Source organism: Panicum virgatum, chromosome 1K (assembly GCF_016808335.1).
Source record: "Panicum virgatum strain AP13 chromosome 1K, P.virgatum_v5, whole genome shotgun sequence".
In the NCBI taxonomy this organism is placed as follows: Eukaryota; Viridiplantae; Streptophyta; class Magnoliopsida; order Poales; family Poaceae; genus Panicum; species Panicum virgatum.
In genome coordinates this window covers 22,139,377-22,154,143 of record NC_053136.1, presented here as the reverse complement: position 1 = coordinate 22,154,143, position 14,767 = coordinate 22,139,377, and the positions used below count along the sequence as shown (strand labels likewise).

The following is a 14,767-nucleotide window of genomic DNA, read 5'->3' as shown; positions in this document are numbered from 1 at the left end:
TTATTTACTGTAGCATTACTGTAGCAATTTAGCATCTAATTACAGCCTAATTAGGTTCATTAGATTCGTCTCGCCATTTACAGACAGCAGTCGCAATGCTTTTTTTATTTCGTCTAGATTTAAGTCTCCATGCAGGTACCGGAAAATTTTTTTGGAATTTGGAATTTGGGAACCAAACACGGCCTCTATATCCTAGTCATCTACATTTTCTACTCAAATCTACCCTACCCACCCCTTTTACCGTCAGTGATGAGTGGGACCCACCCAACCTTATCTCTCACCCGACCCATTCCCCTCTCTCTCCTCCCCTGTTTCTCCTCCGCAGCGAGCGGCGGCGCCGGCCTTCCTCCTCCCCGCGTCTGTCCTTCCCCGGCGGCGCCGGTCTTCCTCCTCTCCCTCGCGGGCGGTAGCGCGCGCGGCCCGGCGGGGAGGCCCGGCGGCGCGGCTCCCATGGCGGCCTCGAGCTCCCTCCCACTCCCTCGCCGCGCCGACGCCCTCCCTCCTCGCTTGCCGCGCCGTCCCGGCGGCCCTCCTCCCTCGCTGCGCCTTCCCTCCCTCTCCGCAGTGCTGGTGGACGCCTCCGGGGGGCCATGGCGCCGGCGACTGGACCCGCCGCCCCCTCCCTCCCTCTCCCATGGTGGCGTCGGCGGCGGCGGCTGCGGCCTGTGGGGCGCGGCGGATGGGCCCTCCCTCTCTCTCTCTCTCCGGTCACCTCCGCTGCCTGCTCGCCCTCCTCCGCTCGCCCCAGATCCCGGCGTGCGGCGGCCGGAGGTTGCGGGCTCGCGACGGTGGCGGCCGTGGTCGTTGGGATGGCGCACATGCGGCCAGACGTTGCGAGCTCGCGGCGTGGCGGACGCGGCGCGTCGAGGAGGTGCGAGGCCGGGGCGCCGCGGCGGGGCAGACGCGGCGCGGCAGCGGGTGGACGCAGCACGGCGGCCACAGTCAGGTCGGGGTGCGGCGGCGGGGCGGGGTAACCGCGGTGCGGTGGCGAGACGGGCCGCCGCGCTCCCTGCCGCCCCTAGAGCCCGCGCCCTCCGCGGCCGGCACGAGCTCGCGGCGAGGCGAGACGGCGCGAGGCCCCATCCCCGCCGGGCTCCCCTCTCCTGGAGCGGCGCGACGCGAGGCGGCGGCGTGGCGGGACGACGACCCGGGGCGTGGCGTGGTGGCGCGGCGCGGCGGCGGCCCGGAGCGTGGCGTGGTGGGGCGGCTCGGAGAGGCGGCGGCGGGCGCGCGCGCAGGGGAGGCGTCGGAGCGGTAGCGGCGACCACGTGCTCGAACTCGGAGGTGCCGGCGGCGGCGGAGGCCCTGGCGCGGGGTGGAAGGTGCAGCAGCGCACGGAGGCCATGGGGCAGAGCAGCGGCGCCTGGCCTGGACGGGCGGGCCCCACGCTACGTCGCCGCCGTAGCGTTTTCCTGGACGTCCCCTGGGAATAGGTGATGGAGCGCCGTCCGGAACGATACCGAACACCACCCAGTACCCCGCTGCAGCAGATTCATACGCCAAATGCTACTGCAGGGGGGTGGGGTTCCGGATGGGATTGCATTCCCATTGCGGACAGCTTGAGGGGCACATTCAGGCGACGGGTGATCTCCCGCTACCGACGGATCAAGAATCCTGCACCACGGAGCAGCCGGATGGAAACATGGGCCAAGATGATTTCATCGAGGGGTGGGGCGATCTCGGCAGCTTCTGTGACCAGGGTTTTTTTTTTACCCACCGGTTCGACGAAACCGCCGCCCTCCGGTTACCGGAAAAAACCAGTCAAATTCAAATTTCAAACAAAAAACGGCAGTTCAACCGGTTTCCACTGGTTAGCCGGCCAGTTTACCGGTCCGGTTTGACCGGTTACCGGTCAGTTTGAGTGGTAACCGGCGAAATACATTTTTTTTTTGTTTAAATTCAAATGTCCGCAAAGTATACTAAATGAATGTGTTGTATAATATGTTTTAGCCTAAATGAACTCTCCAACCCTCTTTTGTACTATTTTTATATTAATACAATGCATAACATGTTTTACATTGTGTTTGTATACTTTTCTATGCATGTTTTTTTTTGTTTAACTTCAAATGCTCGCAAAGTATACTAAATGAACGAATATTTGAAAAAATTTGACACCATTAGATTCGTCGCAACTTGAAATATTTTTAGGAATTTTTTATTTTTTTAAATTTAAATTTAAAATTTGAATTTGGGCCGATTTGAAACCGGTCGGAACCGGAACCGGTCCGGACTGATTTGACCGGTAACCGCGGTAACCGGATCGATTCCGGTCGGGATTTAAAACCCTGTCTGTCACACGACAGGCGTGCAAACCGACAACGACGACGTGGCTGCTGTTAGCCCGGAACGCGTGCCGGCCATGGTCGAGGAGGCGCAGCCTGTTGCTGGTGCCACGAGGTGAAAATGTGATCTCGTGTTTGGATGGCCTCTGGAAAAGTTTTTGTGAAATTTTTTTGGTGTTTTGATCACTAATTAGATATATTAAATAAAGTCTAATTACAAAATCATCTCCACAACTATGGTACTGTATCAGTTACTATAGCTAATGAGGCTTTGACCGTACAATTAGAAGATGATTAGGCGCAATTACAGTAGCATCACTGTAGTCAATCACGATGGAGCCTGGCTCATTAGATTCATCTCGAAAAATTATACCCATCCGTGAAAAAAATTTACAAATAAATTTTATTTAGTACTCCATGTATACATTCGTCTTTTTAAAAAAAAATTATGGTGTCATCCAAACACGGCCGAGCCATCAGCATTTCTTGGATCAGCAAACAGATTTTCAGTTACGATTTGCGAGCTCCCCTACCAGTTCTGATTCTTTACACCGCACTTATTACTACTGTAGCGTAACAGGCTAACAGCAACCTTAGCATACTCTGTTTTCTATCTAACACTGCTCTGTTTGTAACCCCTGAATGGAAAAAGGCCTTTTGCAATGTAGACGTCATGCTACCTCTCCAACTTGATCAAGGACTAGAAACACTTAACAGTCCATTAAATTCAAAAGATTACAAAATTTAGGCAACAGAGGTTTATGTGAACAGTAATCTGAAGAAATGTTGTTGCTGTTGGTCATCCATGTAAGTTGTGAATTGTCTGATCCCACGATCCCTTTTAATCACATGGGACATTTTTTTTAGTATGGATGGGACCATTGATAGTGTCAGAACCAAGGCACTGATAGATACTCGCATAGACCCAGCCACATCACCCCAGCGTGATCACACTGAAACATCTATATCCATGCAATTATTCTGCCAAAAATTAACATTTTAGCATTCAGGCTCAAAACATCAAAATGCCAGAACCGGTACAGCTCAAGGAAACCGAAACTTCTGCATGGTATTCACAGCTAACATCTGAATGTACACTGGACTCACCAATGCAATGCCCAAAAACCAGGTGTACCCCACTCCTCAAGAACCTAGTAGCCTTTTGATTTCCGCTTTCTGCTCTGAGGTCAGCCTCGAGGGGAATTTGATGCTGAATTTGATCCTAAGATTTCCCTTCTTGGAAGGATCCTTCGGAATCGGCATGCCCTCTCGGGGAACAACCTCCTCATAGCCAGGGTAGATGACATTGTTTATTGGTACTGTCAGGTTCCGACCATCCAATGTTGTTACACTAACAGTACATTCAGTTAAGGCTTCGGCCAAGGAAATCTTCTGAGTCATGACCAGATCATTCCCATCTCTTGTGAATATATCATGTGGTTTCTCGTCAATTATGAATACAATATCTGCAGGAATTATGTGTGGAGCCTCATTACCCTTTTCAGGAAATGTTATTTTTGTCCCTTTCTTCCATCCAGGTTTTATGTCGATTGTTAGGATCTCCTCAACAACCATAGTTCTCCTGCCAAATGAATAAAGAGTCGCTAAGAATGGCCTAACCAAAATTAGCAAATGCTCATAGAAAACAACACAAATATACCAAGTCAGATAAGAAGACAATTCAAGGAAAACATGTGGCAAAAAAAAACAGAAAGGTCAAGCTTATTGCCGGAACAATCTTATGTCTAACATGCCTATCACCAAATCAAGATGGAAACTAGTGAAAGATAATCAAAAATACTAAATCAACTCCTAAGATGGGTCATGCTCAGGCAAGAGAAGGCTGCCAAGGCATCATTTTGTTCAACTTGTCAAAGAATATAATTGAAAGAAAGAAATGATGTGATACATTAGCTTCATAAGTTTGTCAAGCCATGACAGTTGATAAAAGGATTGACAGTCCCAGAAAACAGATAAGGCACAAGTGCAGGATAATGAGCTTATTCCTCAAGGCTAATGCATGACTGTCTCGGCGAAGATCACAGTATCAACACCCGAGGAGTCGTACGGTAAACTTAAGGACTTGATCAAAGAGTGAAATTATAGCTCGAGTTTCTGTCAAACAAATGCACCAAAGAATTTACAGTTTTCTGCTAAGGGAAAAAATGATTAATGTGGTGGGTTCAAAACCTGAAATGCAGACCAACTAAGCAGCATGTGAATTTTTTACTACGGCCCATTAACAAGCCCTTGAGTTTATGTAGCTCGAGATATTATACTATATATGTTTCTAATCGAATAAACTTTGGAAACTTCAACTTTCCAAATATTGTTCAATGTTATCAAAACAGGAAACAATTCAGCTTTCCTAATACTATTGAACGTTATCAAACTACAAAACAATATGAATGTGTCAAAGATAGTCATCTTAATAATGACTACATATCTAATTATCTATATAAAATTCTGAAAATATGGGCACATAATGTCATCCATAATCAGCACAATGGTGGGAGTATGTGTGCTAGATATTGTATATCCCAGACTGCCATATGTATCACAGGGGCATCCAATGACTCTGTATACTCTATATATACCACTGGGGAGGCTCATGCAAACAATTTCACGCAAATATATCCTTCCTACATGGTATCACGAGTTTAGGTTTAGATCCTGAACCCTAAGGTTTGCGCTACCCACAACCACGGCACCCCCAGGGAGATCGATCTCCGCCGGAGCTGGGCCTAGCAGTTAGGTTTCGTGTGTCATGTAGCACAGGAGAGCTCTGTCTGCCGAGGCTGTTGCTCACCAATTCGTCCACATGTGGGGGCTGTAGGACTGCACTGCGTGTGGTAGAAGCATATTGGTGTATACTGCAGGTAGTGGCGGACCCAGGCAGTTTTTGAATAGTCCTAGGACTACCTAGATTTTGTGCAATCTTTTGTTTACTAGTTAGATATCAACGGCTAATAGCCAGCTCCCGTACTACTGCTTTGCAATCCTGCTTCAAATCTCTCTGCCAGGCATACCTTAGGTTCAAGTTCTAGGTCTGCAGGAAACAATGATTTTGCAATTTTGCAATTAGTTTTCGTGTTTGTTATTTCCCTTTAACTCCGCCTATGCTGACTGGAAGACTCTCCTGAGTCGTCTCAACATAGCCGGTCCCAAGCCCGGGTAAAGGAGGAGGGTTGCGTTAGGTTTTGGCAAACCAGCATAAAAAATGCCACTCTAATGGATTTGAAACTCACAAGAAACTCGTTGGGGCGTAACCCTCTTAGCGACGCGCTACATCGGAACCCGGGTGTGGTGATAAATGGGCAAGGGCCGGGTCGCCATCCCCCCAAGGGCGCGTCGTATCATGACCTGGGTACGATGATAAGTGAGCAAGGGTCGGGTCGTCACCTGAATGGCGCGCTACATCTACGCCCGGGTGTAGTGAAAAATGAGCAAGGGTCTTCGCACTTCCCTCGACGGGTGCGAAGGGTAAGGAAGCTAGCCGAGCCAACTAGGATTCGTATAGGTAGCTGGAACGTAGGGTCCCTAACGGGTAAGTTGCGAGAGGTAGTTGATGTAGCAATTAGGAGGCGTGTAAATATTCTATTCGTTCAGGAGACTAAATGGAAGGGCCAGAAGGCGAAGGAGGTTGAGGATACTGGCTTCAAGCTTTGGTACACGGGAGCAACTCCGGGTAGGAATGGTGTAGGCATCTTGATTGATAGGAGCCTTAAGGATGGAGTCGTAGAGGTTAGAAGGCAAGGCGACCGGATTATCCTAATCCGGTTGGTAGTTGGAGATTCGATTTTGAATGTGATCAGTGCCTATGCCCCTCAGGTAGGCCTTAGTGAGAGCACCAAGATGTAGTTCTGGGAAGATCTAGATAGCATGGTTAGTACCGTGCCTACCAGCGAGAAACTCTTCATAGGAGGAGATCTCAACGGCCATGTGGGTGCGACTAATGTAGGGTTCGAGCGAGTGCACGGGGGTTTTGGGTATGGTAGCAGGAGTCAAGAGGGGGAGGATGTGTTGAACTTCGCGTTAGCCTACGACTTGTTGATAGCGAATACCGTGTTTAAGAAGAGGGAATCCCATCTTGTGACGTTTCGTAGTGGACAACACTCGAGCCAGATCGACTTTATCCTTACTAGGAGGGAGGATAGACGTGATTGCTTAGATTGTAAGGTGATACCTGGGGAGTGTGTTGTCCCTCAACACAAGCTTGTGGTGGCGGATTTTCGTCTTCGGGTACGTGTCCACCGGGACAAATGTGCCAAGATCGCGAGAACAAAGTGGTGGAAGCTTAGAGGGGAAGCGGCACAAGCGTTTAAGGAAAGGATGCTAGGTGAGGGGCATTGGGAAGAAGGAGAAGACGCAGATGACATGTGGCTAAAGATGGCAACATGTGTTCGGAAGGTGGCCTCAGAGGTGTTTGGCGTGAGTAGGGGAGGCAAACAGGAGGGGAAAGACACCTGGTGGTGGAACGACGAGGTGCAAAGGGCTATTAAGGAGAAGAAGGAGTGTTTCAAGCGCCTCCATCTTGACAAGAGTGCAACCAACATCGAGGGCTATAAATTAGCGAAGAGGGTTGCAAAGCGAGCTGTGAGTGTAGCAAAGGGTAAGGCGTATGATGACCTGTATCAGCGGCTAGGCACGAAAGAAGGGGAGAAGGATATTTATAGGATGGCTAGGATCCGCGAGCGAAAGACAAGGGACATCAACCAAATCAAATGCATTAAGGATGGGACAGATCGACTGCTAGTGAAGGATGAGGAGATCATGGATAGATGGAGAGAGTACTTCGACAAGTTGTTTAATGGAGAGAGTGAGAGCCCTACCCTTGAGTTAGATGACTCTTTTGACGATACCAACAGACGTTTTGTGAGGAGAATTCAGGAGGCAGAGATCGGGGAGGCTTTGAAGAGGATGAAGAGAGGTAAAGCGATGGGCCCTGATGGTATTCCCATTGAGGTGTGGAGATGCCTAGGAGATAGAGCAATAGTATGGTTAACTAAGCTTTTTAATCTCATTTTTCGGTCAAACAAGATGCCTGAAGAATGGAGGAGAAGTATATTAGTACCTATCTTCAAAAACAAGGGCGATGTTCAAAGTTGTACTAACTACCGTGGAATTAAGCTGATGAGCCATACGATGAAGCTTTGGGAGAGGGTTATCGAGCATCGCCTAAGAAGAGTGACAAGTGTGACCCAAAATCAATTTGGGTTCATGCCTGGAAGGTCAACCATGGAGGCGATTTTCTTAATACGACAATTGATGGAGAGATATAGGGAGCAGAAGAAAGACTTGCACATGGTCTTCATTGACCTTGAGAAGGCATATGACAAGGTACCGAGAAATGTCATGTGGTGGGCTTTGGAGAAGCACAAAGTCCCAACTAAGTACATTACCCTCATTAAGGATATGTACAAGGATGCGACGACGTTTGTCCAAACATGTGATGGCAACACCACTGACTTTCCTATTAACATAGGCCTACACCAGGGGTCAGCATTGAGCCCTTATTTATTTGCTTTAGTGATGGATGAGGTCACAAGGGATATACAAGGTGAGATCCCTTGGTGTATGCTCTTTGCTGATGATGTGGTGCTAGTTGACGAGAGTAGGGCAGGGGTTAATAGGAAGTTAGAGCTGTGGAGACGCACGTTAGAGTCGAAAGGATTCAGACTTAGTAGGACCAAGACCGAGTACATGATGTGCGATTTCAGCGCGACTAGGCATGAGGGGGGAGACGTTAGTCTAGATGGGCAATTGGTGGTCCAGAAGGATACTTTTCGGTATTTAGGATCGGTGCTACAAAAGGATGGCGACATTGATGAAGATGTTAGGCATAGAATTTCAGCTGGTTGGTTGAAATGGCGGCAAGCTTCTGGCATCCTTTGTGACAAGAGGGTGCCACAAAAGCTAAAAGGCAAATTCTATAGGACAGCAATTCGTCCGGCGATGTTATACGGTGCTGAATGTTGGCCTACAAAAAGGCGACATGTGCAGCAACTGAGTGTAGCAGAGATGCGGATGTTGCGGTGGTTTTGCGGGCACACAAGGAGAGATAGAGTCCGGAACGAAGTTATTCGGGATAGGGTCGGGGTGGCACCAATTGAGGAGAAACTTACTCAGTATCGGCTGAGATGGTTTGGACATGTCCAACGAAGGCCTCCTGAGGCGCCGGTGCGTAATGGGGTTCTTGAGCGGGTCGATAATGTTAAGAGGGGTAGAGGTAGACCTAAACTGACGTGGGATGAGTTGGTTAAAAGAGACCTTAAGGATTGGAATATCTCTAAAGAGATAGCTTTGGATAGAAGCGCTTGGAGACTAGCTATCAATGTGCCTGAACCTTGAACTTATTTCTTTCGGGTTTCATCTCTAGCCTACCCCAACTTGCTTGGGAAAAAAGGCTATGTTGTTGTTGTTGTTTGTTATTTCCCTTTAGTTATCCTTTTGTTTTGAATAGTAGCAAGACAAGTGAAACACCTTTGGTTTAATGCTGGATTTTTGAGTGCACGACTCCACCCACCGGGGCTCAAATATTAGTGCTCAATTTCATTGAGAAAAATGGTTGTGTGCATCCCTGGTTGGTGCTGAGGCTGGAGATTACCTGTGTTATCTAACAAAATACTCTACAATCTCTTCTCTCTCTTAAAATCTGCCCGCCTTAAACCCTCTTAATTATCTACAATAACTATGACGTAGGGGTTACAACTGCATAATAATCTATCCCTAAGAAAAAGAGTTTTTGGTGTGCTAGTAATCTCATTATGCCGCAGTGCAGAGTTTTGAAAGTAAGCAAAGTGTACATAAGACTTGATCAAGATTTATCTATTAAACTGACACCTAGGAACCACAATTGAGTACTATATTCACAATTGACAATATTTGTTTTTAACATACGGTGCTAATTCAGTTAATCCATAGACCATGCCTGAAATGGTAATATGTCTCTTCCACATAAATAAAAGTAGTCTGCATATTCACTTAATAAAAGCAGTCTGCATATTCACTTAATAAAAGCAGTTATGAGAATAATTGAATCCATGGTGACAACTAACAAACAAAATTCGACCATGGAAGGAAACTCCCCCAGGGCTTGGTTCTAAGAAGGTGCCTTGCATCAAACCCAGGTCGGGACGGGAAATTCAACGACTTTCAGAGTTCAACGCTCTAACCAGTCCATCGCCAGAGCTTGGCCACATGGTGTCAAATTATCTGATTAAAAAAACTTATAACATGGCCCTAAAGGTTGTTTGTCTGTCTCACTTGGTCCCTACTTTGTTCGTAAGCTTACGTTTGTCACTTAGATGCATTAGCTAGGCTATGGGAAAACAATGGTGTCGCAACTCGCAACACCTAGTGACACAATCAGAGAAGTTTCCAAATGCAACTGACTATTTACTGTTGACATCACTAGAGTAAGATGGATCCAAGACAGTAGGGGTCCCCCCACCCACCCACCCTTTCTTTTCTGTCCTAACAAAGGTGATTACAACTGGCAGTTGTACCAAACTCGAGTGTTGATTTCAGTTATCATTATTTCACTCTCTTTCAGAATGAATAATATTTCCATTTTCTCTCAAATAAAAGTAAATACTAAAATATGTAAGCTTACGTTTGTCACTTAGATGCATTAGCTAGGCTATGGGAAAACAATGGTGTCGCAACTCGCAACACCTAGTGACACAATCAGAGAAGTTTCCAAATGCAACTGACTATTTACTGTTGACATCACTAGAGTAAGATGGATCCAAGACAGTAGGGGTCCCCCCACCCACCCACCCTTTCTTTTCTGTCCTAACAAAGGTGATTACAACTGGCAGTTGTACCAAACTCGAGTGTTGATTTCAGTTATCATTATTTCACTCTCTTTCAGAATGAATAATATTTCCATTTTCTCTCAAATAAAAGTAAATACTAAAATATGTAAGCTCAGTGACCAGACAACAGAATTAACATTTGAGTTTTATTGGCCAAGGTTTGGAAATCATAAATTGTTAAAGAAACTCTGGTTCAATTTAAAAGCTTACATGGTGCAAAAGGGCAATGGGTTCCAATTTTGGCTGTTCTCAGTGATATCCTAAAAATATCTAATGTCACTACAGAGTAGTGTGAAAATTTCGGGTTCTGTACGTTTAGCTATGTAGAAATCACACACTGTCAATAAAATAAGTTCAAGTTCTGCTATCGATAGTTTAATGTGACAATGGAAGAACAATATATAATTTTAAAGCACATAATAATATTCACTCACCCGCCAGCATCTAAAATCTCTCGTGAGATCTTCATCTTCTTGGAGGTACCTTTGTACAAATCAGCAAGGTTGCATGGCAACCGGTTCTCAATTGGAGGAGCCTTCGAAGGCCGTTGTGGAACATGCATTGATGCCTCACCAGGGAACGGAGGATAGGACCCAAATATGTCATCGCCGAACATCCCAAACCTTGAGCCCCTCGTGCCCCTCTCAGCACTTCCACCCATGCCTCCCATGCCACCCATGCTTGAGAACGGGCTTGAGAACCCAAAGAACTCGGCAAAAATATCGTCTGCATTGCGAGGGTTGAACTGGAATGTAGACGGATTCCCACCATAGTAGGAAGACCCACTGGGACCACCTGCTCCAGGAGGTGGAACCTGACCCTTGAGCCCTTCTTCCCCGTACTGGTCATAGACTGCCCGCTTTTGTGAATCACTCAGCACCTTCAAGCAAAACACGCAAGATCAAGTGTAAAGACTTCACTGCTGAGTCATATGCAGCAATTAGCTCACTGGTGTCACAGTGATCAGCGCAGAAATTGATCCCAATCCATAGCATGACAAAATCAAAGCACATAAACTAAAAGCAGGGAAAACAAGTCACATGGGGAGGTTGAATAATAAGTGGCAACATTCTAGAGAAATGGCACTAACTTACAGGCTCTGGAAATGGCCTACGAATGTCAGCATCAAAATGATGTCATTGTATCCAAACTAGAGTGCTGTTGTCTGATTCCACAAACAACGCAAAACGCGAATCTTTGCATCAGATCGAAAGGCACGAGAGGCCAGAGCTCACTCGGGATGCGGAAATTAGATCCTTCTGGCACAAAAGAGCCTTGGTTGCCCCAATGGCGAGCACACCGTCATAAACTACAGCTATCCGATCCGTATTAAGAGGAAATGGGGAAGCGCATCCTCAACCCTCAATCGAACACCATTCTCTTCCGCGGCGAGCAGCTACGAGCACCGGCACAGATCATAGGCGCAATGGGGGCCAGGAGAGAGAGCGGGCGAACCTCGTAGGCCTCTGAGATCTGCTTGAACTTGGCCTCGGCTTCCTTCTTGTTGTTGGGGTTCTTGTCCGGGTGCCACTTCATGGCGAGCTTCCGGTACGCCTTCTTGAGCTCGTCATCGGAGGCGCCGCGCTCCACCTGCAGCACCTTGTAGTAGTCCACCCCCATCCTGCCGCCGCAGCAGCCGCCGTCCCGGTCTGGCGGGGGCCGCGGGCGGCGGCGTCTGGGCGCCTCGCGGAGCGGGGGCGAGGGTCGGGGCGGCGAGGTGGGATGGGCTGCGCGTGTGAGGGTCGGGGAATTTTCGTGCGGGGCAGATTCAGGAACAGGCAGGGGGATTCCCGATGTCGCGGCGTCACAGCGGACGGGGGTGGCCACGTCGGTGGACGGTGGCTGCCCAGCGCCGACTCGACAGACATGCCAGGCCCTGCTGAGGCTATGGTTTGGAAACAGACGCCATGTTTTGATGGGGTCAAAAAAAATTAACGAAAACTTTTTATAATTTTGACCACTAATTATAGATATTAAATGAAATCTTATTATAAAAGTGGTACAACAGTATTTAACGAGGTTTTTGACCACATAATTGGAGGATAATTAGATCATGATACTGTAACATTACTGTATCTAATTATGAATTAATTAGACTCATTAGATTTGGCTCACAAAGTTGCATCTATTTGTGAAAATATTTTGCAAATAGACTTCATTTAATATTTCATACATACAAGATTTTCTTTTCGCGAATTTTTTTCACCCCTAACCAAACACAACTAGAAATCTAGTGCACCTATAGTACTAAACTGCAGGTGCCGTATCTCACTAGGAATTTGAATTTCTCCTAAGAAATATTAGATTATCCGCACTCGTCGTACTCTAAAATTTATTATAAAAAAATATTTCGTTATGATCATCGAGATTCTCTTCTCTATCCTGGTTTCTTCCGCACTCGTCGTACTCTAAATTCATCCTCTATACCAACCACCATCTAGCGGGGTCCACATGCCATTTTTCTCTTTTTCATCCCTCCCTCCTCTCTCTCTCCTTGTGCAGGGTGATCGTCGGCCTCACCCGCCCGTCGAGGCGGACGCCGGGCGTAGGGTGCGGGGCACGCGGCCAGGCGGGGTGGGGGGGGTGCGCGCCCAGACTGGGAGGAGGCGCAGCGGTTCCCCTTCCTCTCCCACTGCGACGAGCATGTGGCGGTGGCGGCGAGCAGTGGCGGCTGGATCAACCCCCTCCCGCCCCTCCCTCTCGGGCCGGATCTGCGAGCGGCGGAGGCCCCCGGCCATCCTCCTGCAATGGGCGCAAGCAGGTGCTCCCGACGGCGAGGACGCGGCCCTGCTCCTCCTCGCTAGCGAGTCCCCGCGTTGCGCGCTGCCGGATGGTTGCCCTGCCGCCTCCGGCCTCCGATGCCGCCTCTTCCGGCCTCCGGCGCTGCCTCCGCCTCGCTTTGTGTAGGGTGCTCGTCGGCCTTGGGGTCCCCCGAGCAGGCGCCGCGGGCAGCCACCGCCTCCGCTGAAACGGGCGCCGCTTGCAGCCCCAGCAGCGGCAGGGACTCGGGCCGGTCGAGGCAGCGGGGGCGGTGCGAGCAGTCCGAGGCGGAGCTTGGAGGCGGCGGCTCGATGGCGTTCGAGGCCCATACTACGCACTGGTGGCGTTCGAGGCCGATGGCCCCCACGTCGTGCCACTCCCACGCCGCCTCCTGGGCGCCGGTGAGCCGCAAGATCCGCACGCCTGCGCCTCCTCTGGCGTGGATCCACCGTCGAGTCGAGCTCTACCGCAGCACATTCTCCCCTCCTCCCTCCATCGTGAGCTTGGCCTCCTCTTCCTCCTCTCTAGCGTAGGTGCTCACCGGTGGCCGCCGGTCGGGGGTGGTTGGGCTAGCGTGCGGATGCGCAGGCCTCGCGCCAATTTTTTTATTTTTAACCTTTTTTAATAATATTTTAATTTTAACCTGCTATGGATTTTATTTGCGCGGTATAGCCCGTTTGGTCGCGCCAGCTGTAGTGGCGCGACAAGTAGCCTCTGTTGCGCCACCCCGCCTGGCGCGACAAGGCTGCCACGCTGGCGGCGGTGGCGCACCCCGCGCCACACAGGCTGGTGACGTGTACTGTCGCGACAGGCGCTACGTCCTGGGCCCGCGCCGGCCCCCTCCTCCCCCGCCCTCCCTTTCTCCTTCCTCAAGATCGAGCCCGAGCGGCTTCTTCCTACCGCCGCCGGCAACCCCCCCCCCCCCGATCCCCCCCCCAAATCCGTCGTTTTAGGGGGGAGTGGGGGAAACGTTCCGGCCCATCCCCCGAAGGTATTGCCCTCATTCTCCCTTCGATTTTCCTTGTGCATTATTAGATTTTAGTGGTTTTTGTTGATTAGGGTTAGCTTTTTGATTTGAAGATATATGTTGTATATGGTAGTATGCTCATAAATGGATGTTTAGGTGATACTCAGATGCTTCTCTGCTCCCGAATTTAACGAGAGGAATGACTTGCATGTCTCAAATATTACATTTGTTAGGGTTAGGTAGTGGCAATGAGAGTATTAGTTGGAGTAATGCAAGGCAAAAAATAAGAGAACTAGTGAAAGAAATGGGGTGTGACATCCTTGGGCTCCATTGTAGTTATGACGGAGTTGCACTAATGATTTTTGTGTATGGAATGACTTTAAAATCATAATGTTTTTTTGGAGTAATGGATAATAGGCTCCATACTATTATGGAATGAATTTAGAATCACAATGCCATAAATAGTTGTGTAGTTGATAAGATTTAATTCCATTAGTTCGAGAATATGCTTGAGGACATGCAATTGTTGGTACTAATGAAGCTTCGTTTCGTCTATGCAGGATGGCTCATCCAATGTTCCCCCTACTGGAGACGTTCTACGACTCCAAACACCGCGCACACATAATAGCTGACGAAGGGGAAGTAAGTGTTCTTTTGTAAAATATATGTGCATGAAGTTAACATGGCTTACACCGATACTGACCCTATTGTATGTTCCCATTTCAGGTGTTGCAACCCCTCCGTGCACGTACTCACTCGCCTCTCCAATGGGATGAGTGGTACGTGCAGTACCTGCGCCGGGCTGGGTTGCTGCCTTTGGCTCGAGTTGTGTGCGCGGGTCTGCCAGTGATGGATGCACCCCTTCTTAACTGCTTTTGTTGACCGTTGGAGGCCGGAAACACATAGCTTCCACCTGCCTTGCGGTGAAGTGTCCATAA

The 14,767-nt window shown here is 48.9% G+C and overlaps 1 protein-coding gene across 2 annotated transcripts; it reads right to left on the bottom strand.

Annotated features, from left to right (window-relative positions):
* Positions 1-2,943: 2,943 nt before the first annotated feature.
* LOC120699502 (dnaJ homolog subfamily B member 4-like) lies at positions 2,944-11,935 on the bottom strand. Of its 2 annotated transcripts, XM_039983517.1 has the most exons (4): positions 11,558-11,935; positions 10,537-10,982; positions 3,390-3,864; positions 2,944-3,263 (listed from the first exon to the last, which is right to left on the bottom strand). In XM_039983517.1, the coding sequence occupies exons 1-3, from the start codon at positions 11,720-11,722 to the stop codon at positions 3,426-3,428; spliced, it is 1,050 nt and encodes a 349-aa protein (XP_039839451.1). In that variant the 5' UTR covers positions 11,723-11,935; the 3' UTR covers positions 2,944-3,263; positions 3,390-3,425. The 2 variants fall into 2 exon arrangements, with proteins under 2 accessions (XP_039839451.1, XP_039839442.1); XM_039983508.1 differs by having other exon boundaries at positions 2,981-3,864; positions 11,558-11,934.
* Positions 11,936-14,767: the final 2,832 nt, after the last annotated feature.

Bases quoted from the DNA above. Each gene is read 5' to 3' on its own strand.
- LOC120699502 (XM_039983517.1), bottom strand. From the start codon at position 11,722: ATGGGGGTGGACTACTACAAGGTGCTGCAGGTGGAGCGCGGCGCCTCC. The intron at 10,983-11,557 runs GTTCGCCCGCTC...TTTTGCTTGAAG, and splicing joins AGATCTCAGAGGCCTACGAG to GTGCTGAGTGATTCACAAAA. The intron at 3,865-10,536 runs GTGAGTGAATAT...TTCATTTGGCAG, and splicing joins GAGATTTTAGATGCTGGCGG to GAGAACTATGGTTGTTGAGG.